Genomic DNA, 25,608 nt, shown 5'->3' with positions numbered 1-25,608 from the left:
GTTCTGGGTGTGGGGCATGACTGAGCTGAACACTGCCTTGTTTTTCTTTGAATGTTTGCAGAGCTGAAAGTGGTGGAATGGATCCTGAAGCACCTACATGCTCTTGTACTGTCTGCTGCTGCAGGTCCTGGTTACAGCTCAGTTTAGTTCCAAAGGCTGCTGTTAAGGGGTGGTCTCTTGGTGGGATGCTCTCATTCTGCTTTCTGTATCGTGCTCAGGTTTTGTTCCTGGGATATGATCAAAGTATCAGAAAACAACATCTAACTGTGGACCTGCTGAATTACCATTCTGGAAGAAGTGCTGCCCTTCCAGCTGAGGCTGCTATCCATGCCTTTCCTGATGTGGCTAGCTGCCTTGCTCCAAATCACATCGGTGGGATTGTTTAGGGAAAGGTTCATCCCCTGAGTGTCCTGGACACTCAGTGTCTTGACACTGTGAACCTCCTCGCTGTTATCTACAGCTGTGTTTTGATAAGTTCATCAACTTCCCTAGATACTGAACAGGTATTAGGGCATTTTGCCATGCAAACTATTGCCAGTTCATGGCTGCTTCAGACTAATGCTATCCCAAGGTACAGCTAGCAGAGCTTTGGGCACCAAGAAGGAAGAGGCTCAACAAATACAAAATTTTTTTTTTCCACAGTTGTACAAAGTGCTCTGGAAAACTGTAGGATGAGGCAGATTTGGAAGGAAATTCTGACACTGTAAACAAAAGATTTTCCAAATATATTAAACATGACATGACACTTGAGACTGCAGCATGAGACAGGGTTTTACGTTCACAGTTTTTAAAGGAAACACGAAGCTGCATCAGGTAGCAGTGAAGATGAGAAACAGCTGCTGGATCATGCACACTTTCTCATTGATCTGCAGCGGGAAGGGCTGCCCCAGGAGCTGCTGCATTCGGCTGAGGAAGTCCTCTGTCTTCAGGTAGATGTCCAGGTGGCTGATCTCATCGTCATCCTGGAGCCTGGGCTTGGCTTTCTGAATGATCAAGTCCATCCGCTCATAGAGGGAGCTCCGTAAGTGGTCTGCAAGAGGAAATGCTGTTGGGAAGAGGTAACGTGCCAATGGGCCAGCTGACCTCCTAGGGACCGATCGCAGCATCCCCCGGCAGTGCTGTGCAGCAGCAGAGCAGCTGGGAACTGTGCAGGCCCCCTCCTGGTTATCCTTGGCACTCCTGCACAAGACTAGCCTGGTGGAAGAAGGCACTGTCCCCTTCTGGAGCTGTCTGCGCGTGGAGAGAGACCAAGACATGGAGAGGGGCAGGCAGGGCTGTAGCGTCCCTTCTGCCAGTGCTAGTGGCAGACTGGACAGCTGTCCAGCTGCAAAGATGGGCTCCAAAGAGCTTAATGGTGCTCTTCTGAGGTTTCAGGGACACCAGCACACTATGCACATGTGGCTGTGGTTTTCTCTGCGTTTACCTGAGTGCCTTAACTCCAGTAAAGCAGAATTTGGTAAGGGACTTTAGGAAATTTTGGATAAAATGGGAGCATTTTGTGACTGTGACAAACTGCAGGGGTCAGAAATAGTGCTCCTTCCAGGGCTGCTGGTGGCGCTCCCTGCCCAGTGTAAGTGCTTGGTGTGTCCTGGCTTTACCACCCCCTTTGCCTTCTGCTTTTCCTCCTAAGCCAGTGAATTCTGCCTGCTGTGCCCCCAGCTTAACAGTGGGTGCACAGCGCTCTGCTGCCTACTTCCCAGGGCTGGCACTGTTACTTCAGACAATTTCTTGGCAGCTAAACTTGGCAAAGCAGGTGGTGCTCCCTGCTTGATGCAGTAGCACTTTTTTGCTCTGACTGCTGAGAATAGTTCCCAGGAAGGATGGAAGCACATCATCTTTCTAAGCCTTTGTGGCTGTGAGCTCAAGAGTGGTGAGGTGAAGTATTTGGGCTGTTCCACTGCAGCCTCTTGATGAGTTTGTGTTTATTAAAGCCAGAACAGGCTGCTTACCCAGTATTACGTTTTGGTAACTTATTAGCAGCAAACTCAAGTATTCCAGCATTTCGTCCCATCTCTGCCACGTTGCTACGTCATCCTAGGACAGGAGACAGGATTTGGTTAGTCGGAGAGGTTTTCTCAGGAGAAGGCAATGCAAGGGGGAGGGAGGATGGACAGGATACCTGGTACTGAAGCAGCACAGAGGAGTGGCCCAGGAAATACAGGATCTTGGACAGAGACAAGGGCAAGGTTGTGGGCACGTCACAACTGTGATGGAACATCATCTCCAGCAGTTTGCAGCGCAGGAGGTGGCTATCCATGCTGTTTAACAGAGCTTCCCTGAAAGACAAAGGCGTTTATTGTGGGGGAGACAGCACAGCCTGACCAGGAGCAGCTGCTTCAGCATGTTTCTGGTGTCTTGCTGGTGCTGATCTGCTGCGAGAGCGGGGTGACTGGAGGGGCTGCCCACAAGGACAGTGGAAGCAAGCCCACCAGATGGGACAAACCTGTGTCAGGCGGCTTGGCCACGGGTGTGCTTACAGTATTTGGGTCTGATCTGTGGCAACCCGAGTTGGGTATGGCCTGTGGAACAAGCTGAGTTGCTTCACTTTCCCCTGCCCAGCAGCCTGTGCAGCAGTTAGCCATTCCTGCTGACTCGCAGGGAGCAGAGCCAAGCAAGTGTGAAGTGGTGTCAGCTGCCAGCTGGATCTAGGAGATCTGCCTTGAATGAGTGATAGCTTGGCTAGAGTCAATTTGGCTTGCTTAGACCCAGTCTGTGCTCAGAGTTCTGCTAAAAGGATCTGAAAGGGTTTGAAACATCTGTGCCTTGTGGTCTCCCGTCTATGCCAGGGCCACTCAGGCCCTGTGCCTTGGCTTCAGGCACTGCACTTCTTACAGAAGCAAACAAAAGCTTGTCCAGGCAGAGCTGCAGGAAGTGTCACTTCTGAGGAGCTTCTCAGTAGTGCCTGGGAATCAGTGCTGTCTGCTGGGACTCGACTGTGCTTGTGCAGAGCTGCTTTTTAGACCCTCTGTGCATTTGTAAGGTTATGCAACGAGTAGGAGAATTGATTGTTCTCAGCATCACACTGGGGAGATGGGTGCAGTTGGTGATGCTGATGGCCTCTGTTAGTCCCATAGCTGTGCTCTTGCTGGCTGGGTCACAAATGGGCCCATCTTTCTATACCTTCTATTCCTGTATGCATTCAGATTTAGATGCAAGTTGGGAATAAGACCACTGACCGGTAAGGAGATGCTGCTTTGCACACGTTTGTCTCACCTTTGGCTCCTCACAGGAATATTCAGAATGAATGGGAATATTAAATCAGCGATCTTGTAGGAGTTGCAGTTGGGAGATCTGTCCACTTCCACCGCCATGGACAGCATCCGCTGGAGCAGGAACATTGCCCTAGGTCAGAGAGAGTCAACGTTAGGAGACAGCACCCCTCGTTCTGCACAGCTCTGGGGGTGGGATCTAGCTCAGCACTGTGCCTCGCAGCGAGGGGTGTCAGGGAAAGTAGCAGGCTAGATTGGATTTGCTTCCTGCGAAGCCCTGTGGTGTCCCTTGGTGTCTGTTGAATCTGATGCTCTTGGAAGCAGTTAATCCCCAGAGGGGCCTTAAGAAAGTCTCCGGGGCTTTACTGAGCATTGGAGGAACAGCATGGGGCAGCCTGGGCTGTGGGCTCCAGCCTTTATGCAGGAGGAAGGTGCTCACTGAGCCAGTTTTCCAACAAGTGAGGGAGCCTCTTGTTCCCCGAGCCCCTCTACCCCAGAGGAAACACCAGTAAAGCTGGGTGCAGGTACAGCCTGGCTTCCCTCACTTGGCAGGGTCTTGCTCCTCCCTGCCCCTAGCCCCACGTTACGGCAGTGGGAAGCCAGGCCCTGGGCTTACTTCTGGGCGAAGACAGTTGATGGGAGCGCCTCTGCCCCACCAGCGCTGCATGGCCTCGCTGCGGGTGAGCTGCATTCAGCCCGTGCTGCTGCCGAGTGCGTCCCCTCTGCCTCCTGGGGCTGGGAGAACCCGATTCCTGTCACTGCTGCCACCAACCATTCGACCACCTCCCTGGGAGAGAAACAGGAGCGTTAGTGGGGATGGGCCTGGCCTTGCTGCGTCCTGACCTCCAGCTCTGTTTGGAGGCTGAGGAAAGACCCCAAGGAGGGAGGAGATGTCCAACCTGCGTGGGCAGGCTGGGGAATGGTTCTGCTGAGCAGCAGCTTTAGGTGCTTGACAAGAGGATTGCCTCCTCATTCCTGTACTGAGCTAGGCAAATCTGATCCCATTCCTGAAAAAAGCCTGCTAGGCTGTGGTTTGGAAATGCCTTGCATCATTTTTGGTGGTTTGCTGTCATAAACCTGTCATAAACCTGCTACTATTCCTTACGCTTGGTCCCTATAGTTTCCTCTCTTTCCTAAGCTTGTTTCTTGAAAAATGTGACCTGCATTCTGAAGAAGTGTCCCCTAAGCCCCTGCCCCTCCCCATCTGGTCGGAGTAGAGGGGAGGAAGAGGCATCCCTTACTTCACGTTGCTGAAGCACCCGTTACAGGAAAGCACTTTCTTGGCAATTGACTTCTGCAGCAGGCGCAGCCGCAGGTTATGCTGGAAGTCATCCTCCAGGGTCTGCACCACGTACTGCAGGAAGAGCAGGCGGCCAGGGGGCTTCTCCTGGGGGCGGACAGAGACGGTGTGAGGCTGCTGGAGCCCCAGGGCAAGGAGCGACACGGAATTTGGCTGTGTTGGGAATGGGCTCATATGACTAAGGAATAGTACCTGGTCCTCCATGATGTACTTCAGCAGCGCCCAGTTCCATCCCATGGTGCTGGTGGTGGCTGGATGGAGCCTGCAAGGACAGCGTTGTCTGCTGGCACTCGCCTGCCTTGGGGTCAGGCAGCCCCTGCCCCAGGCCCTCCCCTGCCCCTGCTGCTCTGGTGCCCGTGCTGCCTCCTCTCTAGCTCTGCCCTCTCCCTTTCCCCTCTCACCACATCTGCTCATCACCTCTTTAGGAAAAAAGTGAGCACTCCTCTGTCCTACAGGACTTCTGGTGTCACAGGCTGTCCCTGCAGCTACCTTGCTACTAAAGGATTAACGCGTGCTTCTGGTATTTTCCTTTTTGTCTCAGCATCCCCTGCCTCCCTCATCCCCACGTCCTCCATCCAGTTGGGTGTTCAGTGGCTGCTGTCTATGCCAGCCGTGGTTCTGACCTGCCCGCGGTGCCTGCATCAGTTCTGATAACAGGGAGCAGGGGAAGGATCATCCTGAGGAAATCGTTCCCCGTTCCGTGGGTGAGGACCACGGCAGATAACCTGTCTGCTGGGCAGCCCCAGGGTGTGGTGGCAGAGGGAACACGTACATTTGGATCTTCATCAGCAGCATGTAGGTGTCCTTCAGGACCTCCCCCTGGTGGGGGTTCAGCAGGATGTGCCTGACCAGGTGGGAGATGGTTTCTTTGGGAGGGTAGTGCTGGCCGGAGACGAAGTCGTTCAGTAAATGCAAGGTGCCCTCCAGGAAATTCTCCTCTATGGTGGTCTGCACCATGCTCAATCTCCTGCTGGGGATGAGCTCGGCTTTCTGCTGCGTGCAAAGCAAAGGCAATGGGTGAAAACCAGCTCTCTGTGGTGCAGAGGAACCCAGCTGTGTTTAGGGCCCACCGCTAAGGAACTGCAATAACCAGAGATCCCGATCACCAGGCAAAGCTTCCCCTGAAAGGGCAGAGCAGGGGCTGCCCCTGCTCCGAACCCCATTTACCTGCAGTGTTTCCCTGTTGCGTGTTAAGCCGTGGAAGGAGAGGTGGTGGACTCCGCTCCTCCTGAAATAGCGCAGTTTGTTCAGCCAGACCCTGCTGTCAGCCGTGGTCCTGCCTGGGGTCGAGGTCGCTTGCTGGGTTGCTGTTTTTAGTGCTGAGTCCCCCTCTTCCAGCAAAGGCCCTTTGGCCTTCCCTGGGCTTGTGGCGATGTTGCCTGGGACAGGGCTTGGACTTGTGGGGAGCTCCTTTAGCTGGGAGGTGTGGGGAGTCTCCTCCTCTGTGCCGCAGTTTCCACAGCTGCTGCTGCTGCTGTGCAGACTGGAGGGGGACAGGGAGAAGAGGTCTGGGTCCAGCAGCATGCTGGCCAGGGAGCCCAAGTCGCTGTTAAACGTGGTGGTGCTGCAGTTCTGCTCCGGGCTGCAGAAGGAGCTGTGGTGGCTGGAGGCAGGAGAGCAGCAGCCCTTGTTCTCCACCGTTCCTGCCGTGTCTGCGGCAGCGCAGGGGTACGCAGGAGCGTCGTGCTGGGGTGCTGTGGGGCTCAGCCCCTCCGCCCCCTCTGTTTCTTGCTTTGTGGTGAAGCAAAGCCTGGGATGGGACGCGTGTCCAGCTGGGCCAGCAGGCTCCCCATCGGCACAGTCCGTGGGTGGAGGAGGGCTGCACGTGTCTTCATTCGTCAGGTCGATGACGGTGACGCTGCTCCACGGTGTCGCCTCTGTGCTCGTGTCCTCACAGGTCAGATCGATGATCTCCTGCGGGGACAGAGAGGTGTCAGCAGCGGTGACACCTGAGGAACATCTACAGCGGCACCACGTTGTCCCTGCTCAGCCGGGAGAGCCCTGGGGACACGGGGACTCACTCCTCAGCGGCCGGGGACAGAAACATGGAGCAAATCCCCCGCTGCTTGGCCCAGGGGCTGGGGCAGGCTGCGGGTAGCAGCCCCCAGCCCTGCTCCTGGCCTCCCATGGTCAGGGAGGGCCGGGAGCTCCTCACCCCAGCGCTACCTCCACATCCAGCGGCGAGATGACGGGGGGGGGGGGGGGGGGGCTACCAGGGGGCTACCGGCTTCCAACGGCCCCAACCCACCTCAGAACGGGGTCGGGGGGCAACGAACGGCCCCTCAGACCCCCGCCCTGTGAGGAATCGGCTACTGGGGCAACCCCTGAGGCGGCTCCCAGGGCGTGGGGGGCGGCAAAACCCTCAGGGACGGGGCTGTACCGGGGGTGCAGCGGGGCCGCCCCGCGAGGCGCCTCCCTCCCTTCCTCCTCCTCCTCCTCCCTCCCTCCCTCACCGCGGGGCTCTCCCGGTGGCGGTGGCGGCGGAGGAGGCGGTGGCGGCGTTGTTGCGGGGAGCGGCCGCCGCCTGATGCCGTCCCTGTGAGGAACGGGGCGGCCGCCATCTTAGCGGCGGGAAGCGCGTCAGGGGCCGGCGGGGCGGGCTCGGGGGCGGCCCTGAGGCGGCGGCGGCCCCGGCCCCGCCATGGCGGTGTCTCCCTACGTGCAGGCCATGCAGGAGCTGTTCCGGGCCAACACGAGGAGCCGCGAGTTCCCGGCTCACGGCGCTAAGGTGCACTCGGTGGCCTGGAGCTGCTGCGGCCGCCGCCTGGCCTCTGGGTCTTTCGATAAGACGGCCAGCGTCTTCCTGCTCGAGAAGGACCGGCTGGTGAGGAGGCGGGGAGGGGGGGAGGCCGCTGGGGAGGGGGGGAGCAGCGGAGGGACCCTGGTTGGGGCAGGGAGCGACCGTGGGGGCTGGTATTGGGATATGGGGGGAGGTACCGGGGTCAGGGGGCTGGTACCGGGATCAGGGAGCTGGTACTGGGACATAGGGACCAGTACTGGGGTGTGGGGGCTGGTACTGGGGTGTATGGGGGAGGTACCGGGGTGTGGGGGCTGGTACTGGGATCAGGGAGCTGGTACTGGGACACAGGCCCAGTACTGGGGTGTGGGGGCTGGTACCAGGATCTTATGTCCAGTACTGGGGCGTATGGGGCAGGTACTGGGGCATGGGGTCTGGTACCGGAGCCTGGGGGCTGGTACTGGGGCCTGGGGGCCGGTACCAGGATCAGGGAGCTGGTACCAAGGTATGGGGGCTGCTACTGGGGTCAGTGTCTGTTAGGGGAGGCTGCAGACTGTGACTGAAGCAGTGGTGGAGGTGCTGGGGTCAGTAACCGGCAGTGCCCTGGGGATGGGCTGACCTGGCCAGGACTCTTTCCCCTGTTGGATAACCGTCCTCTTCCCCCAGGTGAAGGAGAACAACTACCGGGGGCACGGGGACAGCGTGGATCAGCTCTGCTGGCACCCCAGCAACCCAGACCTCTTCGTCACGGCATCCGGGGACAAGACCATCCGCATATGGGACGTCCGCACCACCAAGTGCATCGCCACCGTCAACACCAAAGGTGGGTCCCTGCCTTCTGGGGGCTGCTGGGCCCCACAGCACCCCCGCTGTGTGGGACCCCTCTGCAATGATCCTGCTCCCTGGCCTTGTGTGTTGGGTTTGGCAATCAGGGCAGCTTTGTTGCTGCTTCTGGTTTCGTGACGCCCTCATCTAACTTGAGCTGGGGTAAGGGGCAGCTGGGGTAAGGTGACCACAAGGGCTGGCTTACGTAGGTGCCAGGACTGGAGGAGCTGCTGAAATAGGCAGCTGACTGTTAAAGCGTCCTGCGTGCTCGTCCCTGCAGTCTGGGGGCTACAAGGCTGGAGGCTGGGGAAGGTATGTTTGCAGAGACAAAAGGTGGAAGTCAAAGTTTACATGGGTTTAGAAAGCGATTCTTCAAATGTATGGGTTGATTGATGCAGATACCATCTCTGGCCTAAGAAATCTCTGACTTCCAATTGTCAGGGCTGGAAACAATGTTTTAAGGTGGCATAATTGCAGCCTGCCTTGTTCCTACCCTTGTTCATGTGTATTTGTTGTTGGCTGCTGCTTGTTCTGGATATTAAAGATTGCTGAGTTAAGGGGGTCTTTGATTTGACCTTGTTTGGTGGTTGCTGTGGCTAAACCAGGAAGGATAGTGATGCAGTCATGTTGACTTGAAACTATGGTTCTGCTAATTCGAATTTTCAGTCCTTGTGCATGTTGCTGGACAGTTACTGTGCAGAGTGTGAGTGTTAAATCACAGACCCGGCAGTCTTTCCCATCTGGGAGTTGGTCAGAGTTAGTGGAGCAGACTGGGGCCTTGGATCAGGAATGAAAGCAGCCTACCTGCTTAATGCCCTGGGGCTCTGGCAGGCTCCTCATATGTGTGGAAATGAGACCTGTGGAAATGAGACCTGTTGTCTTTCTGCCCCTCTAGGGGAGAACATCAACATCTGCTGGAGCCCTGATGGGCAGACCATTGCAGTGGGGAACAAGGATGATGTTGTCACCTTCATCGATGCCAAGACGCATCGCTCCAAAGCGGAGGAACAGTTCAAGTTTGAGGTGAATGAGATCTCCTGGAACAATGATAACAACATGTTCTTCCTCACTAACGGGAACGGCTGCATCAACATCCTCAGGTGGGTGCCAGGACAGCTGGTGGGCCGGGTACCTGGGCTGGCTGTCCTGGTGCGTTTCTGTCATCCAAGGCAGTTTGCAACCCCCCGTGCTGCTTTTGGGAAGTCCCACACCCCAGAAATCCCCAGTCCTGTGGTGGGAACGAGTTTATCTGGAATGAGGTTGCCCCATTTCCAGGCTGGGCTCCCTGTGCGTGACCCAGAGATTTTGTCTCCTTCACCCAGCCCTCGAGGCTTCCAGCAGTGTCGCCCTGCACTGTTTTGCTTCACTCAGAGTCCCCGCGTGTTTTACACTCTCACACAACCACCACCCTTCTCTCACTGCTTCCTGCCCTCTCCCTTCATCTCCGCAGCTACCCGGAGCTGAAACCCATTCAGTCCATCAACGCCCATCCCTCCAACTGCATCTGCATCAAGTTTGACCCCATGGGGAAGTACTTTGCCACGGGCAGCGCTGATGCGCTCGTCAGCCTCTGGGATGTGGACGAGCTGGTGTGTGTGAGGTGCTTCTCCAGGTAGGTGCTGCTGGCCCGACGCTCTCTGCCTCCTCCCTCTCGTGGCCGTGGGGGGATCGCTCACTCTCTGCTTTGCCCTCCTGCTGCAGGCTGGACTGGCCCGTGCGAACGCTGAGCTTCAGCCACGACGGGAAGATGCTGGCGTCGGCATCGGAGGATCACTTCATTGACATTGCGGAGGTGGAGACAGGTAACGGCTTAATTTTTGGGAGCAGTAAGGGGGGAATCGTGTGGAGAAGCGCTGGTGGAGCTGGGAGGGCACTGCAGGAGCTTGGTGAGCACAACAGAGCGCCAGAAGAGGGAGCCTCTGCCTCGCTAATCCCTCGTAGATCTGCGTGTCGTGTCTGAGCCTTGTCACCAGGTGATTAAAAGGCGCTGAAGCAGCGTTTGCTCCTCCGCTGCCCTGCGTGGGAGGGAGGAGGCAGGTGCTTGGCCCTGCTGCGCGCCACGGGGCAGCGTGCAGCGCGGGGCTGCGCTGACGTGGGGCCTTTTCCGTGCAGGAGAGAAGCTCTGGGAGGTGCAGTGCGAGTCCCCCACCTTCACAGTGGCCTGGCACCCGAAGAGGCCGCTGTTGGCCTTCGCCTGCGACGACAAAGATGGCAAATACGACAGCAGCCGGGAGGCGGGCACTGTCAAGCTCTTTGGGCTCCCCAATGACTCCTAAGGAAATGGCAGCGGGGCAGGGCAGCGGGGAGGCGACGCTGCCCTGCCCCCGGCATTGGGAGGGTGCTCGGGTAGCATAGGATGGGGTGAGGAGGGGCTGAGGAGGTCGCTCCCCTCCTCACCTGCTTGGCAGTGCCCTCGTGTTGTTGTCCCAGCTCCTCGTGTGCCGCTCTCGAGAGTGTTCGTAAAAAGCAGCTGGTGGGCTGGTGAGGCTGGGGGTGCCAGCACAGCCCCCCCTCACTATCTCAGGGCTGCCTTGTCTCCAGGCCACGCAGGGCCTGTTCTGAAGGCAAGTGGCCAAAGAGAATCACTGAAAGAATCACCCTCACGGCCTGGGGGTGAGGGCAGCCCTGGAGCTCAGCCTGCTTCTTCCCCTCCCACATGTCCCCCGTCTCTATCCCGTGTGGGGCAGCACTGGGAGGGTTGGGGAGGATGCATGGGCTGGGGGATGTTTACCCCCTGCTGGGGCATTTTTTTTTTTTTGTATGTGTGGTTGTTTTTATAATTTTGATAAATCCTCTTCCGTAACGAAGGCGCCTGTGGCTGTTGTGGGGGCAGGAGGAGGTGAGTGGGGGAAAAAGGGAGGTGCTGAGCCGCTGGCCCCTTCCCTCTCCCTGTCCCCATCCCCGTGTCCCCATCTCCTGTGCTGTCACTGCACCAGAGGGCGCTGCGCCCCCACGCTGGAGCAGCAGGGACACTGCACAGAGGATGGGGACAGCTCCGTGGGGCCGTCCCCATCCTGTTTCCCCCCACCCTGCCCTCCCCACTGCGCTCTGGCAGCACCCCCATGGATGGAGCAGGGCCGTGCTGGCAGCAGGTGACCCCAGCCCGTCCCCGTGTCCCCGTCCCCCCACCCCCAGCAGGGCAGAGCCAATTTTCCCACCCCAAGACCCTGTCACGTCGCAGCTGGGCATGGTGAGGCGGTGCTGGTGCAGCCTGCCTGCGATGGAGACCTTCCCTGCGTGATCTTTATCATTCCCTCGCCCGATATTTCCTCCTGACAGAGGCTTTTCCAGGTGACTGCTCCGCTGATGCCGCCTGGGTAACAGCTGAGCTCTTTGCTCTTAAACGATGGCAAATCGGTCGAGGCTCAGGCTGGCTGCGAGCAGAGCCCTGCAGGGCTGGGGGCCCTGCCTGGCTGGGGGGGGCACGAGGCACCCCGCTGCCCAGGGCCTCCTGTTTTTGGGGAACTGGACTTGGGGTGTCCCCATTCTCAACGGCAGGAGAGCAAAAAGAGCCCTCGTACCCCGTGGGTGCCCCCACATATTCTGTGGGGGGAGTCCCAGAGCCTGGGGGAAGGGCAGGAGCCCCCCTGCTGTACCCGTGGGTTTGTAGGATGGGCCCCAAAGCCTTTTCCCTTGTCCCCAGCCCCACACAGGGTGCTTTCAGGGAAGGCACTGGGGAATGGGAGCCAGGGAGGCGTTCCCTTTCCCTGTGGCCCAGCCTGGGTGCTTTTGGGTGCCCCACGGGGTGAGGACAAGCCCTGTGGCATCCCGTAGCGTGACGAGCAGCCAGCTTTCAGCCCTAACGGGGGCACGGAGGGATGGGAGATGTCGGTGCGGGGCAGTGAGAGCCGAGCGAAGGCCGGAGCAATGTACAAATCCCTTTATTTTATTCGTTTGTCAAAGACTAGTTCGAGCAGGATGGTCACAGCATGACTGCGGCGCCCCGAGCCGCCCTCCGCCTCCCTAAAAGGGCCGGGGCGAGCGGCTGGGGGCTGTGGCAGAGGAAGCACGGGGGGGTCAAGGGGGTGGCAGCACGGCAAGGGACAGGCTGGGGCGGTGGCGTGCCCCCCGTCCCCCCCATCGGGGCGCGAGCGGTGGCACCTGGGACGTGCCCGGGCTGCCTCGCCCGGGGTCCCTTCCCAGGCCCCGGGGGGGACCCGTGTGTGTCCAGCGCCGGGGAGGGGGGGGGCAGCCCCCAGCCCCGCGCTGGGTTTATTGCAGCCCGCGGGCACGGGGGCTCTCGGCTCAGCGCCGCGGGCGGCCCCCCGGGGACAGCGGGGGGCTTTGGGGGGGAGGATGGAGGCGTGAGCAGCGGACACGAGGACGCACGGAGCAACGGGGGCGCACCCTGGCACACGGACACCGATGCGAGAACGGGGGGGTAAAAGGGGAAGGGGGTGAGGGGGCAGCGGGGCCGAGACACGGACGAGCGAGCGGTGGGGGGGGGACGGCGGGGATGGGACGGGGCGGGGGGGACGGGGCAGGGGGGGTCCCTGCCCCGCACGCGCCTTTGTACACGGTCGGCGGAGCGCGGCGCCCGCTCCTCCCGGTGCTGAAGTATTGCAGTCTAACTGATATGGCTTTAACTATGGGGCCAGAGATGCGGGGAGAAGGGGAGGGAGGTGGGGGGGGTCCCCTCCAACCCCCCCCCCCCCAACCCGATGCTGGGGTGCACCGGGTAGCCCCGGGGGACCCCAGCAGGGAGCGGGGATGGGGGGGAGCTGCGGGCAGGGCGCCTGGCTTTGTGCTTTGGGCATGGCCCAGGGTGGGGCAGGGCAGGGTGGCAGTGCTGGGGGCGAGGGCGGGCACATGGAGGCCTGCCCGGGCCCCCCCCGGGTGGGTGGGAGGGCGGTGGGGGGCAGAGGGGCAGGGCCGGGGGCACGGGGAGCCGCCCCGGGGTTCGGTGGGGCCTGGGGTGCCCCCAGCCTGCCGCGAGGTCACATCAGTGCATTTGGTCCCGGGTCGCCCTGTCCGGCCAGGGAAGCTCCCCTTTGGCACAACGTGGTCGGGGGGGGCCCTGCCTGGACGGGACGGGGCGGGTGGTCGGGGGGAGGGCGGGGTGGAGGGAGGCGGGGAGGGGGTGCGGGGACCCCCCCGGGGCCAAGGGAACTGATGGAGGAGTTGGAGGGAGGAGGAGGAGGGCGCCTGTGCCCCAGCACCCCATGGCAGGGTTGGCGGTGCCGTTACTTCTTGAACATATCCTGCAGCGGGCCGGGCAGGTACTTGAGCACGGTGTCCAGGATGCTCTCCTCCTCCTCCTCTTCCTCGTCCCCGCAGCCCGCCGGGATGGCTTTCTTGGGGCGCGTCAGGCTGCCCTCACACGGCTGCTCCAGCGCCGCTTTCTCCTCCGCCTCCTTCTCCTCCTTCTTCTTCAGCCCGTACTGCGGGGACACGGGCCCTGAGCGGGGTGGCGGGGAGGGGGCACTGCCCGCCCTGCGCCCCCTGCCCCTCGCTGCCCAGCGGTCCCAGCCCCCGGGGCAGGGAGCCGTGGGGCAGGGAGCCGTGCGCCCACCTTGTCGCGGATCTGCTGCCGGACTTTCTCCCGCTCGGCCTCCATGCGGGCGTGCTTGGCTTTCCGCTCCTCCTCCTGCTGGCGCAGCGCTTCCTGCCTCTCCTCCTCCTTCTTCTGCGCGTCGGGGTCCTTCTCCTCCTCGCCCCCCAGCATCTTTCCCATGTCCTTGGTGGCCCCTGTGCGGGACGAGACCCTCAGCTGTGCGGTACAAGACCCCGAGGCTGGCTACCGGAGCCACGCAGGGCACGGAGCCAGCCTGCAAGGACAACCCGGGGTCCCCTCATCCCCAGTGCCACTGGAGCTGGCTGCAGACGGGCTCTGGAGGCTGCGGGGACGGGAGCGCTGCGGGCTGCCTGCGCTGCCCTAGTTGAGCATCAGCCCGGGGAGACGCCTGCAGCTCCTCCGGCGCTGGCACCCAGGGGACCCGCCGGGGAATCCCACCTCGCGGCAGGAGAGCCGGGAATCCCCCGCCAGGCACTGCCGGCGCCGGGAACCCCGGAGGACTCCAGCGGCTGCTGGATCCCCTGCAGTGGCCCTCCCCGCCTGCCTGCACTGCGTTCCCAGGGGTGCTGAGCGTGCTGTCACCCCACGGCATCGCCCCCACTCACCGCCCAGCGCTTGCTTCATGACGAAGTCCATGGTGCCGGTGTGTGCGTGTGGCTAGGCCGGTGCCCAGCGCTCATCCACTGCCGTCCACGCTCGCCGACCAGGGCCACCTGGGCAGGGAGAGAGGGACAGCATTGGGGACACCAAGCATGGGGTCCCCGCTGCCCCAGCACCGGGGACGCACCGGGGACGCTGCCAGACCCTTGGGCTGCAGGGTGCACCCCTGCAGACTCAGCTCCAGAGGGGCTTCCACCGTGGCACTGCACTCGGTGGCACGGAACTGGGAGCACCGCAACCCACCGTGCCACCACCGTGCCACCACTGTGTCCTCGTGCACGGTGGGGACAAAGGAACCTGGGGAGGACAACGCGCCCCGGTGCTGCAATGCCTGTGCTCTGCGGAGGGAAGGAGCCACAGCTGCCGGCAGGTTGTGACTTTTTGGGGTTTGCAGGCGCGTGGCACGCCGTCAGTGCGCCCTGGGCACATCGCAGCGCTGCCCGCGTGTTTGCTCAGGAGGGGTGTTCGCAGGCCGTGTTTACACACCGGGCACACGCTCTGTGTGTGTGTGTGTACAAATTTGGGGGGGGCCGGAGGCTGCGCGTGCCCACACGGCGTGGGGGTGTGCAGCCTGTTTGCAATCTCCGTGCGCGACTTTGGGGCTTTGCAAGCTGTGCGGGTAGGGGCAGGCGGGCGGCGGGTGTGCGCGCGCACGGGCTCGCAGGCTGCGCGCCGCCGTGCTGCTGAGCGTGTTTGCACGCTGGGGGGGGGGCTGCGGGCCGGGTTTGGGTGTGCGTGTGTGTGTGAGGGGCCGGGGGCGTGCGGGTGGCTCAGGGGGGTGCGTGCACGGCGCTTTGCAGAGCGAGCTGCGCGTGTGGGGGTGTTGCAGGCTGCTCGCAGGGGGGTGAGTGGGGGGTGTGTGGGGGGGCTGGGCATGCGTGTGTGTGCCCCCCCCGTGTGCCCTGGGGTGCAGGCAGTGCTGGCACCGTGCGTGCGGTTGGTGGTGTGTGTGTGCACCCCGTGGTGCCGCAGCCTCGTGGATCCCCCCCCTCATTCAGGACCCTGCAGCAGGCAGTGGGAGGGCCCCCACTAACTGGTACTGGGGAAGTTTGTTGGTCCCTGCACTGGGGAACCCCACAGCACCGGGATGGGGACAGGGATAGGGATAGGGATGGGGACGGGGGGGTCTGTTCCACCCAGGGCTCCGTGGCGGTGCCAGCCGCGGGGGGGCTCAGGGGACACCGGAGACACGGCGATACCGGACGGCGAGGACAGAGGGGGGGGGAAGGAAACTGGGGGCGCCCGGGACAGCGGGAGCACAGAACGGGGTGCACGGACACCGCAGGGGGAGGGGGACACCCGAAAGGGGGGAGTCACAAGCAGGGACACGGGGACAGCAGCCACGGGAGGGCACACCGGGCATGCAGGCACCACCGGGAGGAGGTGGGGGGGGGGGTGACACGACGGGGGGACCCGGCGGACGCGGGACGGGGCCACGGGGAGGGGATGGCAGCGGTGGCGCGGGGACCCTCGGGGGGGTGCCCTCCCCCTCCCCAACCCTTCCCCTCCCCGGGGGCTGCGGCGCGGGGCCCTCCCGGTGCCGCCCGGTGCCGCAGCGGCGGCGCTGTCCGTTCAGCACCGTTCAGCACTCACCGGCTCCGCCGCGGCTCTCGGCTGCCGCCGCCCCGCCCCGCCCCGCCCCGATCCCGCCCCCCCCCCCCACTCCCCGGACACGCCTGGATCCCCCCCCCCCCCAACACCGGGAGCCACCCCCAGCTCCGCTCCGCTCCCCGCCGGCACCGGGCAGTGCGGGTGTGCGCGTAGGGGGTGGCACGGGAGGGGGCCGGGACCCCCCCACTAAACACACAGACACCGGGACCCCCCCGGGGAATGTTGCTGGGACTGGGCAGCGCCGCCCCGCTGCTCCCCCCCCCGCTGCAATGATTCAATGATTCACCTCCGCCGCAATGAACGGCCCGAGCGAGGCGGTGGCGGGGAGCTGATCCCCCCCCGGACACCCCGAGCGGCACCAATTTGTCACCCTGACCCTAATTCATTGAGCCGACCACAATTCATCACGCTGACCCCCAACCCATACTTGTGCCCCCCACCCTGATCCATCCCCCTGACCCGCAGCCCGTCCTTGTCCCTGGGACCCCTTGGTCCCAGGGGACCAGAGCCCCCCACGAGCCCCCACGAGCCCCCGGCCAGGCCTCGGTAACTCCGCGGCTCTCCAGGAGCAGCCGTGATTAATTGCAGAGGCGCAGGGCGGCTGCGGGCGCTGTTAAAGTCCCCGATAAATCACCGCAGCCACACGGAGCCCCCAGCTCGGAATTTTTGGCACTGACACCCAGGGGGAGACCACGGTGGGCAAGGGGTGCCCGGACACAAGGTGCTGGGGACACGAGGTGGTTTTGGGGTGCTGGGGACACGCGGTGGTTTCACAGCCCCAACACCCACGTGGCTGCAGTGGAGCTCGGGGTGCGGAGGCGCTGGGCTGGGTGCGCACCCCGTGCCCCACTGGCGCCTGCGAATGAATCCAGCCGTGTGCGGGTAGAGACCAGGCGAGCTCTTTGCAAATCAGATTAGCAGAGCTCCGAGCGCAGCTTTGGGGCTATCTGGTGGTTGCTGGCGAGGCCCCGGAGCCGCAGCCCTGCGGGGATGCTCGCGGCTACATCCCACAGCCCCGCACCTCCGTGGGGCACGCGGCACCGACGGAGCCACGCGGGCGCACGCAGCACCACGACGCGTGGCTGCGGGGGCAGACGGCTCTCAGCACGGGGATAATGCACGGAGGACGCGTTCCTCCTGCTCCCCCCCTGCTCCCCGCACCCCAAAACACCCCCCTCAAGCCCAGCACGCTCCTCCGCCAGCCCCAAGCCCTCCGCCTCCTCCCACCCCGACCGACAACTCAATTTTCCACCTCCATGCAAAAATTCCTCCTGCCCCGGCACCCGCTGCGGGATGGGCATGGGGGCGGTGGGACAGGCTCACATTTGGCCTGTCCGTCTGTCCGTCCGTCCACCCGTCCGTCCGTCCCGCAGCAGCCCCGCTCCGGGCGCTGACGTCAGCACTCCCGGCAGCCGGGCGGTGGGCGGGCGGCACCGCTCCTATTGTATTAAAAATAATACAGCGGAGCACAAATTCATTACAGATAAGTGTGACAGCCAGGAGGAATTAACGAGCCCGTCTCTCAGCGCCTGACAAACGCCTCCTTTTGTTCCTGGGATGGGTCCTGGAGTCTTTCAATCTTTGGAGACGCCTCGGCTCATTAAGCGCATCCTCCCCCAGTAGCTCCCAGCGTGCCCAAATACTGGTCCCAGTAGGAGCTCTGGCCATGCCAGCGGGGCCAATCCTTCATGCAGCGGGGCTCGGTGGCGGGTGGGCTGCCCGGGGAGCTGTCCCCAAGCGTGGGACCCCAGGCAGGGTGTTGATGGCAGGGGGAGGTGGGCGAAGCAGCACGAGGCTCCCGGCAGCCGTGGCCAACCGCCCCGGCGCTCCAGCTGCCAGCAGCGCACCCGCAGCCAGCAGGCACCCAGCTCTGCCCCGCGGAGATGGTTGCAGGATGCTGGTGGCACTGGGAGCTGCTGGTGGGTTTGGGGAGACCCTTGGGTGCAGCTGGTTCCCGGCATCATGCTGGGTGAGCTGCCCGGTGGGTTTTTGGTGCTGGTTGGGGGGAGCAGGAAGGGAAGGGTCGGGGAGGGAAGGGGGAGCAGCGCCGTGGCCAGATGGAGGAGGAAGCTCCCGGTGCTGCCAAGTCCTGCGCCTCACCGTTCTCCTGTGCTGCTGGGGAACGGGCACGGGGCTGGCTGCTGCTGCATCAGCCACCATATGGGGTCAGCAACGCCCCAGCATCGTCCCCAGGCCCTGCAGATGCACGGGGACCCTGCAAGGTCACAGCATCCGCGGGCTCTTGCAGGGCTCCTGGGCACAGCCGAGGTGCCTGAATGCCTGCACCCATCCTGCTGCACCGCCACCAACCCGGCCTGCTGCAACCCCTCGGCAGCACAGGGCAGTTATTTTATTTATTCCCCCCCCCCCATCTCTGCAGAAAATAATTGTTGGCCCTCCTCATCGCACCAAGGGATTAAAAGTGGTTAACTCCATTTCCAGAGGCTTTGTTACGTCGGTTTTCCCTCGGCTGCTGCACAAGGCGATTTCCACAGTGCCACTTAGGCAGCTTTTATCAGGTTGTCTTCTGGAGGTAATTGGGTTTTTCAGGAGCCTGTTTAAAATTCGTAACCCGGCCTCTTAAACAAAACAAAAACAGCAGCGGGGAGAAGGGGAAGAGGCAGCACAAAACAGGCAGCAGCTGCAGCTCTGAAGAGCAGCCCTGGCCCCCTTGGGGCTGGCACCGGGCAGTGACGGGGACAGGGATGGGAACAGGGATGGGGACGGGGATAGTGACAGGGACAGGGATGGGGACAGGGATGGGAGCAGCCACCCAAGTCCTGCAGAATCAGCTCAGAGCCGACCTTCCTGAGCAAGGTCAGGGCACGCAGAGGGCAGGGACAGCCCCTGCCACCCGCTGTCCTTCTCACAGTGACACCGTGCACGTGTGAGGGGGGACCCGGGCTCACCGCCACGCTCGGGGCCAGCACCGCAGCTTTCCCTGCTCCCTGCACCACCAGCACGGCCCCGCCAGCACCAGCACCGCAGCCCCTACCACGACCCCTCCGCAGTGCTCTCGCCGATGGGCTGGCCCCGAGCGTTGGGCTCCTGCCTGCCCGTGGGGTGGGGGTGCACGGGGTGCCCCCAGCCCGTCCATGGCAGCGGTTTGGGTGCTGGCGGCTCCGTGCCGCGGCAGATGGGTGGCGGGGCCGGGTGGTGGCACCGCACACAATTAGGGCCACGTGTGCCCCCCCCGGGTGTTGGCAGGAGCTGTGTGTACGCTGTGCCTGCAGGGCTGCCTGTGTGCCTGCTCGTGCCAGCTGGGGTGGCTGCACACGAAGGAGCTGGGGGGCAAGGAGGGGACCGAGCCCGCTGCCTCCAGCCTTTCCTGGCACAGCTGGGGAAAAAAAACAAAACAAAACAAAACAAAAAAACACAAGAAGGTGCTGGAGAGGGGGAGAAGTGCTCCCACTGCAGCCCCAAAAGGCAGCCCCCACAATGCGCACGGGGCTGAATTTCCCCCTGGGGCAGGGACCCAGCCACAGCCACAGCCAAGAGCCTGCTCTGCACCCTGCAGTGGGGAGCTCAGCTTGCCCAGCCCTCCCCACAGCTGGTGGCCCCACGGAGCCCTGAGGTGGCCACGTCCCCACGGCTCTTCCAGCACCACAGGGCACACGACCCCGCTGTGGCCACCCTGTGAGCACCGGGGGTGCCGGATCGACCCTCTGGGCCGCACGCTGCAGTGACAGCTCCTGGTCCCCGTGGCTGCCGGGAGCAGCGTGCGGCCGGTGCCTCTGTGCTGTGCATTATTAAGCAGAGGCACTGCAGCCCCTCGCTGTTTATCCTGCCTGGGCTGCGCGGGAAGCAGGGCTGGGGGAGCAGCGGCCGCTCTCTGCAGTCCCTGGCGGAAGGTTTGGGGCTTGCTGCGGGTTCGCCCAGCGGCTTTGTGACCCCCGGGGTTATTCCCCCAGCCCCTTCCCACCTCCAGCAGGATGAATTCCCTCTATAAAACCCCCGTGCCTTTGGCCTGGGTGCTTTCACGCAGCTTTCCCCAGCCCAGGCAGCAGGTACCCAGCGCGTTTACATCCCAAATGCCGTACGGAAAGGCACCCTCGCACCGAGTCCACCCCATCAATATTTATGGCAGGCACGCACACCCGCACAGCTCTGCAGGGGCCGGCGCGGAGCAGAGCCGGGCGCAGCGCACCCAGCACCACGCGGGCAGCCAACAAAAGCCCCCCCCGAGCCCCCACGGTGCCTCCCCAGCACTCCCTACCCCAGCAACCCCAGCAATCACCTTTGAGGAAGGAGCCAGCCTGTGCACGTCCCCATTTCCATCCCTTTGCCCTGGCAGGGGACATCCAGGGCATAGGGATGGTGGAGGTGGCTGAGGCAGGGTGGGGAGCAGATGCCTGGACCCCCCCCAAGCCCCTCTCCTGGGCTCTGTGCTGGGATGGGAGAACCCACAAAGGAGGGTGAGCACCTTCCTCCCCGGGGGGCAGCCCCACAGAGGGCAAGTTTGGGAGCTGAGAGCCACCAAGGAAGGGTCACAGCGCCGGGGACACCCCGTCCTCCGCCGGCAGCAGATGGTGGCACAGCGGGGGGCTCAGCAGTGGCAGGGGGGGGACATCTGGGTGTCGGGGGTCCAGCCAAGCTACGGCTCGATGGGAGTGGGATGAGCCTGGATCAGGGCACGGGGAGGGTGAGACCCCTGTGCTGGGGGGCAGCTTGGGAAGGGGGAGAAAATGAAGCCGCCCCCAGCCCGCCTGCGCTCGGGGTTTCCGCTGCGGTGTGACGCTGGCTGGGCACGGCGCCGCTCCAAGAGCTGCTGGGGCTCTGGCCAGAAAATCATTCTTGGCTGCTTCCAGCGGGGTTTGGCTCCTACCTTGCCCATCTGGGGGCTTTCAGAGGGAAAAAAAAAAAAAGGAGAAAAAAAAAAAAAGGAAAAAAAATCCCCGTTCCCCACACCACCTCCACAACCACCATCACCTGCCGGGGTCCCAAGGCAGGACCGTGCCTCGTGTCCACCCCAGAGCTGCTGCCCCCCCCGGGGGGGTCTCGTGAGGATGCCCGCGGTGCTGAGCCCCCAGCGGGGCCGTGCTGCCTACCTTGGTGTGTGCAGCGCCGGGCGTCCGCGGGCTTCGGCACCTAACGCAGCGTGGAGGGGGCCTCGTGGGGGCGGGTGGGCATCGCAGGGAGAGCGGGGCCTGCGGGAGACAGCGGCAGCAGGAGGATCAGTGCTGGAGGGGGCACCCCACAGAGCACAGGACACCCCACACAGCACAGGACCGAGTGAGTGTGGCCACCGAGCCAGCTGGGGCAGGGGTATGAGGGCTGGTGGTGGGTTCCTTCATCCCCCAGAGGAGGAGGAGGAGGATGGAGCTGCTGTCTTCATCCATGGGTGATGGAGAGCACAGCCCACTGCCTGTTTTTTGGACCCCCCCCAACCCCTCGCACCCCGAGCTCTGAGGACCAAAGGGGGAGCCCAGCAGGGACACGGGTGGGCAGCAGCCAGCAGGAGGTGGCAGCCCCTGGGGGGTTTTGCCCCTCTCGGACCCAGGACACCAGCACCGCTGCTGGCCGAGGGCTCCTGGCCGAGGGCTCCGCTCTCTCCGCAGGCACCCGGCAGTTTGGCTGCCTGCATGAATTATTTAGCGGGCTCTCTCGCTCTTTGAGGGTTTTAAAATTTCGCATTAACTCCGCATTCCTCGGCTTCCAGATGATGAATTTCTGCTTTGGAGAAGGTAACGGCCAGTTAAAACAAGCAGGCAAACCAAAGCCCTTAACAAAGGCTGCAGGCTGAGGACGCCTTTCCCTCCTCGGGCTCCCAACTTGGGCTGAACTTCGGGAAGCTTCTGCCTGGGATTTTTCCTTCTCCCTACCCCGAATGCCCTTGAGATGCCCCTGGCAGGCCGGGGAGGCTCAGGGGATGCTCCCAGGGGATGCTGCGTGGGACGGGGCCGTGCAGACACCCGGGCACCCTGCTGCTGGCAGTGTGTCGGGGTGGCACCGTGCCCTGTCCCCACGGAGCAGCTGGTGCCACCCTGGTGCCTGGCGGGCACAGCGTGGGCTGCATGATTTAGGGAGCAGGTTCCTGGGGAAGTCAGGTATTTATCCTAACGCAGAGCCAGCTCCTTTCCTGTGCCCCGGGGAATTTCCAGGGCGAATTGTATATAAACGCGCAGGGGAGCCAGGGGAAAACACACTCAGATGGTGACACCAGGGGACGGGGGGGGCTGCTGGGGGTAACGCCTGCCTTTTATTTAAAAAGAGATTAAATGCTCTCCTGCACTGGGGAGCAGGGAAGTGGGTCCCAGCCCCAGGGGTAGGGGACACCCCGAGCCCCCAGGTGCAGCGCTGGGTTTGGGGACAGGGCACCGGGTAGGCAGCCAGCCCCTGCACCCTGCTGGGACCCCCGTGGAGACCCCCGAAATGCGGCTGCTTCCCCGGGAAACGCGGCGCTGAGAGCTCAGCCTGGAAAGGGCTCGGCGGCAGCGTGAAGGTGACCTTTGCTGGGGACAGGCGCTGCCTCCTGCGGGATGTGGGAAGGTTCGGAGCGGGGTAGGATGGGCTGCAGGGGGCTGGGGGCTGGGGGCGGCCGGGTTTTCAGGCAGCTCAGCACCCGGGAGAGGAGCTGAGCCGGGACAGGATCAGCCCCTGCTGTGCCGGCCACGTCCTGGGGTGTAAATCAGCTGCTGGCCTTTGCTGAAACCCCACAGCCTGCTCAGAGGGGGGGAACTCCCTGCGTGGAGACCCGAGGAGGTGCAGAGGGTCCTGGGGGGGCTGCGCCGGTCGGGTCCCTGCAGGGCGCTGCTTTTCTGGGCCAGAGCAGCGCGGGGTTGCTTTGTTGATATATTTATTTATTTATGTCCTGCCTTTGCAACCAGCAGAGCCTGCCAGGAGCGCAGAGCTGCCTCTCACCTGGGCGGCTCACGGGGAGAACTGCAGCAGCTCCGTCCGTCTGTCTGCCTGTCCGTCCCGGCACCGACCTCAGCCAAAGGCAGAGGCGAGGCAGGGGAAGGGGAGAGCAGAGCGGGGGTGCCCAGCAGGTGCTGGTGGGGCTGCTTTTACCCAGCCGAGGGTCTGCCCACAGGGCAGCCCCCAGGGGGAAGCTGAGCCCTGAGGTGAGGCTGTTGGAGATTCCCCAGCCCCTCTGCTTGGCACCTGCAGCTCTCAGCACCCCCCGTGCAGGGCTCAGCTCCTCCAGCTGCCGCCGTGTCTGAGGCACCCGGGGGTGGGCTGGGGATGGGAAGAAGTGGGAGTGTGGGGTGGGAAATGCGGGGACACGTCTCAAAGCCTTTCTTCTGTGTCAGGAGATGCTCTGGTGACCTGCTCGGGGCTGGCAGTAGCTTCGTGGCCAGGCACTGGGTGCTGGGGAGAGGCACAAAGCCTCTGCGCTCAGGGGAAATATCGTCAGGGCAGCAGCACCCGTCCTGCCTGCCACAGGGGGCTGAGAAATCTCAGGTGTCACATTGTGCCCTGCCCCTGAGCCACCCTGTGTGCCTCAAACCCAAACCTTCAGCCTTAAAAACCTCACTGCTTCCTGCACATCTGTCCCTGGGCCAGGGCAGGCTCGGGTCCTACTTGCCGGGCTGAGATGAAAAATGATCCTGAGCGTTCGTGCAGCAGCACGGGCAGGGTGACACGGGCAGGGTGACACGGGCAGGGTGACACGGGCAGGGTGACACGGGCAGGGTGACACGGGCAGGGTGACGGCAGCTCCTGGGGACCGATGGGGAGACCGGGGCCGGGTGGCACAGCTCGGAGAGCCCAGGTCGGGCACGAGGTCTGGGCCTCCGTGGAGCCAGGAGAGGCGGAGGGGAAAGCTCGTGGGACGAGCAGCAGGAGCGCTGAGGCGAGCGCAGCCCGCAGGAGCACAGCTTGTTTACCCGGGCTGAGCAGGCCTGATTGCTCTCTATAAATACACCCGGCGAGTAAACACCGGGGAGGGAGAGGGCTCGGTTAAACTCAGGGATAATGCTGGCAGAGGAACAAACGGGAAGGTCTGCCCGGGAGGCTGCGGGCAGGAGGAGCTCGTGCGGTCCCGTGCCCGCACAGCCTTGGGGACAGCGGGGTCCCCGTGGTGGGGCCGGTGCCACGTTGGCTGCCACCAGCTGGGGTAGGAGAGTGCCCAGCGGTGGGATTGGAGCGGGGCCACGCTCCTGTGAGCCCGACCTCTGCTGGGACTCGGTGCTAAAATGGTGATGGGGAACTCGGCGCACGGCTCCCGAGGAGCAGCAGCGGGCCTGGCGGGCTGCGCCTGGCAGCAGGAGGCTGCGGAGAGCCAGGGATGAGCCAAGGTGCGAACCGCAACCGTCCTCCGGGCGCTGCGAGGTGTTAATAGCTCTGCCTGCTTGGGGTCATCTCGGCACTAATGTTAGCGCGCGAGAAGCGATCGAAGAAACAAACGCTCAGCCCACGGCCAAGGGAGACTTCGAGACATTTTCCTGGGCCGGGTTGCCCCGGCAGAGCTCTCCCCGGTGTCCGTAGGCTGGCAGCGAAGCCCCGAGCCACGAGCCCTGTCCGGAGCAAAAGCACCAGCCCTGCTTTGCTGCTCCCACTCCCTGCGCCGCCTGCCTGGGGGCAGCAGCCACCCGGTCACGCTCCTGCCATGCGGGTGGCACTGTCACCGCGTGCTGCCAGGCCCGGGTCCCTGCAGCCACCTGCCCTGCGTGCCACAGCCCCGGGGATGTGACAGGGGGACGGGGATGGAGCCTGGGGGTGCTGGGGCGCAGCAGGGGTGCTGCGGTGGGGAAAGGGGCCGGATGGCACCCCGGGGAGCGGAGCTGCCGTGCAGCAGGGGTGGCCCAGGAGGGGCTGAGCCTCCCCGGGAGGGAGACGGGGATGGGGAGGTGTATGGAGAGCCCGGCAGGGCACCGGGAGCTGCCCCCGGGGGACAAGCAGAGGGTGGCAGGGGGTGCGGGTCGCCTCTCCGTGCCCGCAGGGACACATCCCCGTGCGCCACATCCCCGTGCGATGATGGAGAGGGGGGGACACACGGACACACAGCCCTTCCCGACCCCCCCGCCCGACCTGCGGGGCGGAGGGCAGGGAGGGGATGGGCTGCAGAAGTGGGGGCAGCCGGGGAAGAGGTGATGGTGATGCTGGGGGGGGACAGGGACCCCGCCGAGCGCTGCCTCCCGCAGCCGCAGCGCGCCCCGCAGCCCGCATGCCGCAGCCCCGCGGCCGCCGCCCCGTTACATAAGCCGGCGGCCCCGGGAGGCTCGGCGGGCCGGTCCCCGGCCCCATCCCCATCCCCATCTCCATCCCCATCCCCGTTCTCCACCGCTCCCCCCCTCCCCTTATCCCCACACCTCCGCCCATCCCCGGGCTCTGCGGCACGGCGGGGCCCGCCCCCGGCTGCCGGTGCCCGGTGCCCGGTGCCGGCCCCGCACCCACCTGGCTCGGCTCGGCTCGGTGCGGCTCCGGTGCGCCCGGTCCACCCCCGGCGCAGGGAAGGAGCCGCCGCCGGAAGGGAGGCGGGAGCCGGAGCGGTCCGGGGGGGGGCTCCCGTTGCTGGCTCCCCCTCCGCCGCACGGCCTCCCGGGCGGGGCCGGCTCCGTGCCCGCCCCCGGCCCGCCCCGCGCCCCCGCCGGTGGCGAGTCCCCTGCGGTACCCGGCCCTGAGCGCGTGTCCCCCCCCCGCCGTGCCCAAGCATCGCCCCCGCTGCGCATCCCTCCCTGCGTCCCCGCTCCCTGCGGTGCCCCCGGCAGACCCCCCCCCGGTACCTGGACACGACCCCGGTACCCCCAGTTCTTGGCCACCCCGGTTCCTGCTCATCCTTCCCGAGCTGTCGCCCCCCCTGCAGGAA

General features: G+C 63.7%; 3 protein-coding genes across 6 annotated transcripts; 1 reads left to right on the top strand and 2 right to left on the bottom strand.

The window, feature by feature from the left end:
• Positions 1-710: 710 nt before the first annotated feature.
• On the bottom strand, positions 711-7,090 carry SIMC1 (SUMO interacting motifs containing 1). Of its 3 annotated transcripts, none has more exons than XM_027468707.3 (10): positions 6,963-7,090; positions 5,677-6,423; positions 5,282-5,502; positions 4,702-4,771; positions 4,451-4,596; positions 3,826-3,996; positions 3,214-3,342; positions 2,120-2,276; positions 1,950-2,034; positions 711-1,045 (listed from the first exon to the last, which is right to left on the bottom strand). In XM_027468707.3, exons 1-10 carry the CDS (start codon positions 7,068-7,070, stop codon positions 810-812), a joined length of 2,070 nt encoding a protein of 689 aa, XP_027324508.3. In that variant the 5' UTR covers positions 7,071-7,090; the 3' UTR covers positions 711-809. The 3 variants fall into 3 exon arrangements, with proteins under 3 accessions (XP_027324508.3, XP_027324511.3, XP_027324510.3); XM_027468710.3 differs by having other exon boundaries at positions 711-1,030; XM_027468709.3 differs by having other exon boundaries at positions 5,282-5,499.
• Positions 7,091-7,150: 60 nt separating this feature from the next.
• On the top strand, positions 7,151-11,151 carry THOC3 (THO complex subunit 3). Its single transcript, XM_027468712.3, has 6 exons — positions 7,151-7,333; positions 7,913-8,069; positions 8,967-9,171; positions 9,522-9,683; positions 9,773-9,873; positions 10,184-11,151. The coding sequence occupies exons 1-6, from the start codon at positions 7,151-7,153 to the stop codon at positions 10,345-10,347; spliced, it is 972 nt and encodes a 323-aa protein (XP_027324513.1). The 3' UTR covers positions 10,348-11,151.
• A 785-nt stretch (positions 11,152-11,936) lies between these two features.
• CPLX2 (complexin 2) lies at positions 11,937-25,336 on the bottom strand. Of its 2 annotated transcripts, XM_072023269.1 has the most exons (5): positions 25,197-25,336; positions 20,906-21,004; positions 14,192-14,299; positions 13,584-13,759; positions 11,937-13,452 (listed from the first exon to the last, which is right to left on the bottom strand). In XM_072023269.1, the coding sequence occupies exons 3-5, from the start codon at positions 14,220-14,222 to the stop codon at positions 13,255-13,257; spliced, it is 405 nt and encodes a 134-aa protein (XP_071879370.1). In that variant the 5' UTR covers positions 14,223-14,299; positions 20,906-21,004; positions 25,197-25,336; the 3' UTR covers positions 11,937-13,254. The 2 variants fall into 2 exon arrangements, with proteins under 2 accessions (XP_071879370.1, XP_038042375.1); XM_038186447.2 differs by lacking the exons at positions 20,906-21,004; positions 25,197-25,336 and adding an exon at positions 15,840-15,859.
• Positions 25,337-25,608: the final 272 nt, after the last annotated feature.

This window comes from Anas platyrhynchos, chromosome 14, assembly GCF_047663525.1.
Source record: "Anas platyrhynchos isolate ZD024472 breed Pekin duck chromosome 14, IASCAAS_PekinDuck_T2T, whole genome shotgun sequence".
Taxonomy (NCBI): domain Eukaryota; kingdom Metazoa; phylum Chordata; class Aves; order Anseriformes; family Anatidae; genus Anas; species Anas platyrhynchos.
Note: the sequence above shows the minus strand (reverse complement) of the source record. Positions and strands in the feature narration are given on the sequence as shown.